Consider the following 4,812-nt stretch of genomic DNA (forward strand, 5'->3'; position numbering starts at 1 on the left):
AAACTGAAGAGGTATTCCTCCCAACCTGCACTATCCAAATTCAACAGGTACAGTCGTACAGATCATGTTGCACCTACTTGCCAGCGAAGTAGAGCATAAGATGGTGTCCTAACATCACTTCTGGGGTAAGATTTAGCAACCAACTGTAAATGGATGAAACAGGTTGAGAGAAGCATCATTTCATATCTTAAGTCAGTCATTTTTAAAATATATATGTATTTATCTATTTATCTTTGGCGACTTGCATGTAGGTGATCCAGCTGCAATGTCTGTCACCCCATTGATCACCGAGGTTTGTTAATCTAGCAGGTGTCCCCTTCTTCTCTTTATCCTCTCCTAGGCTGCATCCACACTGTGGAAATAATCCAGTTTGATACCACTTTTAACTGCCATGGCTCAATGTTGTGGAATTTTAAGAAGTGTAGTTTGGAGAAACATTTAGCCTTCTCTGTCATAGGACTTTATCACACGGGGAAAATCGGAGGTTTAAACAGCCGATTATCCCGTGCGAAATGCAATATCGCACTTAAGACTTTCAGACACACTGTTATCAAAGAGGCAACAAAGAGGCTATAAAGAGGTAATAAACAGTGACAAATCATCCCCGATGTTGCCCTATTTCCCCTGTGTGATAAAGTCCATAGCGGCACAACTAACTACAGTTCCCAGACTGCCATGGCACTGAGCCAGGGCAGTTAAAGCGGTGTTAAACTGGACTATTTCTGCAGTGCATATGCAGCCCATTCAGCCAGTTATCCAACCAGTAATTTGTAGTTGCCCAAAATCATATGAAGAAGAAGAAGGACGCTCACCATTTTGCACACTTGGCAGAAGAGGAGGACCATCCCATATAGAAGAAGTGCACCGTTCTTCAGTCAAGAGTATACAATAGCATTAAAATGGCTCAGTAACATTGCACTCACAAACAGGAAGACTTCTTTGTTGTTTCCCTCCTTTTCCCTCCTCCTCTCCATCTCCAGATCTTGAAAACAAGGTGTTCATCTTCCCAGAATCGTCCAACGTCAGCCACGTGGTTCTGAAGCCATCGCCACAACGTCCGTTGACCGGCTTCACCATCTGCCTGCGATCCTACACAGACATGACCCGGGCGCACACCCTTTTCTCTTACGCCACCAAGACCAACGACAACGAGATTGTGCTCTTCAAGTCCAAACCCAACGAATACAGCCTCTACGTGGGAACCTCAGATGTACTGTTCATCCTTCCCGAAAACCTGGTTTCGAAACCTAGATGGGAGCATATCTGCATGAGTTGGGAGTCGGACACCGGGTTGGTAGAGTTCTGGTTGGATGGGGAAGCTTTGCCCCGAAACGGCATGATGAAAGGGCACAATATCAGCCCCGAGGCATCCATTGTCCTTGGGCAAGATCAGGATTCCTTTGGAAGCGGGTTTGATATCAACCAATCCTTTGTAGGGGAGCTGAGGGATGTCTACATGTGGGACCGGGTGCTGTCGGATCATGAAATGTGCCTTGTCTGGGGAAATTATGTTCCTGCCAGACCTGTCATTAACTGGAGGGCACTAAATTATGTGATCAAGGATTATGTTGTCCTTAAACCTTCCCTGTCTTCTGTCTGCAGAGATGGGTAGGCTTTGCAAACGAATGGTCTAAACCAGGAATGAGAACATATAGGCTTCCAGATGTTGGTGCACTGTACACACATTATTGTTCTGGTAATGACCATAGGCGGATCAACCAGTTGGTGATGGGTGACAGGAGTTGCAGTCCAACAACATCTGCAGGGCCACATATTCCCCTTCTCTGGTCTAAACCTGGAATAAGCAACCCGGTGTCCCTCGGAGGTTTTGGACTTCAAGGCGTCTTAGCCTCCATCAATGGTCAATGATGTCAAAGATATAGCCATGTTAGTCTGTAGAGTCAGTATGTGGAGAGATCTTTGAGACTAAATGCATTTGGAACAACTAGACCTAAGCCTATGAAAGCTCATGCTGCCAACTTCTTTCTCTCAGTTAATAATAATGCTGATCGAATTCAAAGATATAGCCGTGTTAGTCTGTAGAATCAGTATGCGGAGAGATCTTGTAGCACCTTTGGGGCTCACTGAAAGAAAGAAGTTGGCAGCAGGAGCTTTCCTAGACTTAGGTCTACTTCCTCAGATGCATTAAGTAGACTGAAGTCTATGTAAGCTAATGCTGCCAACTTCTTTCAGTGAGTCTCAAAGTGGCTACCAGGTCTCTCTACATACCGATTCTACAGACTAACATGGCTATATCTTCGACATCATTGTCCATTGATCTCTCCACATAGTGGTCAATGTTTGTTTGGGGTCAATGGGACTGTAACCCAAAGCATTTGCAGGGAACCAGGTTGCTTATCTCTAATCTAAACGAAGGCAACTAAAATAATTAAATAGCTTTTGCATGATATATTACTAGATAGTGTTTTTCTCCACCAAAATGAGAAATTCTAATTTTTCCAAAATCCATCCAAGTGGACGCTGCTATATGACAATCTACATCTAATAAAAATTGCATCTTTCATACGTTGTATTCTTGCGTTGTTGATCAGTCCAAACAAAGCAATAAAAAGCTTCTCCATGCGTATCTTATCATTCTTGATCAACCAGGTTTGACTGAAAATAATAACTACTATTGGTATCAAAGAGCAATAAATTGTAGCATTTGGGGGCTTTGGGACTTGTTTGCAAGGAAGGCTACAGAAAGAAAAGCATGTAGGTTTTACTCCAACTAATTCAGGAAACTCTAATCCTGTCCTTTGCTGATTTACTTTTCAAGAAGAGGTAGCTCCCTGCTCTTTTACTTTATCTGAAGATCTATATATTAAGAACATCAACATGCATGAAGGTCAAGATCACTGCTTTATCGTGGCTTTATCTAAGAAAGGTTTGGGGCATTATCTAGTACGAAAGCTTGGAAATCTGATTTCAAAGCCTGAAATTCTTTTTACATCTCATATTCTTCCCATCCTGAATATAAACAAATGGGGAAATGCTGGCAGCATCTTGTCCAAAGCAAACTTGGGCAAAAGCCCCGTCTGCCAGGGATGTTTGTAGTTGAGTCCGCATTCGGTGGGAATGTTGCCATCTTATCATGCTTTACCATGGCAATACATTCCCTTTCATTTAGCAACTTTTAAAGCTAGTTATTCTTTAACCCCTTTCCAGGCTTTGAAAGTCTTCTGCTAAATCCATCATGAAACATCTTCTATCAATTGCATGTGGCTTACTTATTAACCCAGTTTTGCAAAGTTCATAACAGGGTCTTACTTAAGGTCAAGAACCCACATACTATAGAGAAAGATGAGAATGATTTGAAGCTACCGCAATTCTGTTGCTCTCCTTTTTTGCGGAGTTTTGGAGACTAAAATGGAGACACCAACATCGGCCCTTTTGCTTCTTGTACTCATTTCCCTCTCAGGAGTCCTGTCACAGGAAAGTAAGTATTGGGGAATACACACACACACACACTATTGTTGTTATTGTGTGCCTCCAGGTTAGTTTCAACTTGCAGTGGCTCTAAGGCAAACCTATCACAGGTGACCCTAAGGCAAATCTATTGCATACATCGCTGTGTTAGTCTTTATCAGTATGCAAAGGGATCTTGTGGCACTCTTGAGACAGTGCAAAAGAAGTTGGTAGCGTAAGCTTTCGTAGACTTAGGTTTATGTCATCAGATGCACCTAGGAGTGGAGTTGCTATTGTTCCAAACTGCCCTTGAGTAAACCTTGGCTCATGACAACTGTGTGGATGAAACATCTCTAAGACCCCTTGTCCTCCATTGCTCTGCTTAGGTCCTGCAAATTCATGCTCATGGCCTCCCATATTGAGTCCATCCATTTATAATGCCGTCTTCCTCTCCTTTTCCTACCCTCTACTTTTCCTGGCATTATTGTATTTTCTATTAAGTCATGCCTTCTCATGATGTGGCCAAAGTACGACAGCCTCAGCTTGATCTGTTCAAGGACCCATCCGTTTGTCTTTTTGGTTGTCCATGGGATCCTCAGCACTCTTCTCCAGCATCACATCTCAACTGAGATGTCTTTCCTTCTGTCTGCTTTCTTTACTCTCCAGCTCTCAAACCCGTACATGGTGACGGGGAGTAGTGCCATCACTTAGGAACATATCTTTGTGAGAAGGCTGTATAGCATTTCTATTACTATGCACACAGACAGCCTGCTCATAAGGTTCTGTTCCTAGGCACTTCACTACATGGATTTGATGATGCAGAAAAGCTTTATGCTACCAACTTTCCCAGGGATCCTGCACTCCTAATCCAACAAGTGTGGAAAAGCAATAGATTCAGCGCGGTAAATATTTGTGGGTTATAGCAAATGGGTTTACTTACCTTCCCTTCCTTGCGCAGGCTTGGACGGCAAAGTGTTTGTCTTCCCCACCGTTTCGAGTGATGCCTACATTCTCCTTCATCCTGCACGGAAGCAGCAGCTTCAGCATTTCACCCTCTGCCTCCGTTTCTTCACTGACTTGACCCGTACTTTCGCCTTTGTCTCTGTGGCTTCTCAGCAACATGACAATGAGATCCTCCTGCACAAAAAACCCAATGAATATGAGCTCTGTGTGGGTGGCCAATGCATCGCCTTCCATGCCCCTGGAAACATGGACAGCACCACTAACCATTGAGTAAATATCTGTACAACCTGGGATTCAACAATGGGGATAGTTCAGCTTTGGCTTGATGGTCAACCTTTACCTAGAAAAGGGATTGCCAAAGGTCACAGGATCCCAAGGGATGTGGTGATGATGTTGGGGCAAGATCAAGATTCCTATGGGGGTTCCCTCGATGCTGGGCAG

At 43.7% G+C, this 4,812-nt stretch overlaps 2 protein-coding genes across 2 annotated transcripts; both read left to right on the forward strand.

Moving 5' to 3' along the window:
- Positions 1-898: 898 nt before the first annotated feature.
- On the forward strand, positions 899-1,880 carry LOC121915593 (serum amyloid P-component-like; the record flags this gene model as incomplete). Its single annotated transcript, XM_042439934.1, has 1 exon — positions 899-1,880. A coding segment is annotated over one exon (714 nt), but the record flags the coding sequence as incomplete, so codon positions are not given.
- A 1,398-nt stretch (positions 1,881-3,278) lies between these two features.
- On the forward strand, positions 3,279-4,806 carry LOC121915117 (mucosal pentraxin-like). The gene is made up of 2 exons (XM_042438988.1): positions 3,279-3,439; positions 4,367-4,806. Exons 1-2 carry the CDS (start codon positions 3,370-3,372, stop codon positions 4,639-4,641), a joined length of 345 nt encoding a protein of 114 aa, XP_042294922.1. The 5' UTR covers positions 3,279-3,369; the 3' UTR covers positions 4,642-4,806.
- The last annotated feature ends 6 nt before the right edge of the window (positions 4,807-4,812 follow it).

The sequence above is a fragment of the Sceloporus undulatus genome, chromosome 9 (assembly GCF_019175285.1).
Source record: "Sceloporus undulatus isolate JIND9_A2432 ecotype Alabama chromosome 9, SceUnd_v1.1, whole genome shotgun sequence".
NCBI lineage: Eukaryota > Metazoa > Chordata > Lepidosauria > Squamata > Phrynosomatidae > Sceloporus > Sceloporus undulatus.

Bases quoted from the DNA above. Each gene is read 5' to 3' on its own strand.
- LOC121915117 (XM_042438988.1), top strand. From the start codon at position 3,370: ATGGAGACACCAACATCGGCCCTTTTGCTTCTTGTACTCATTTCCCTC. The intron at 3,440-4,366 runs GTAAGTATTGGG...TTCCTTGCGCAG, and splicing joins AGGAGTCCTGTCACAGGAAA to GCTTGGACGGCAAAGTGTTT.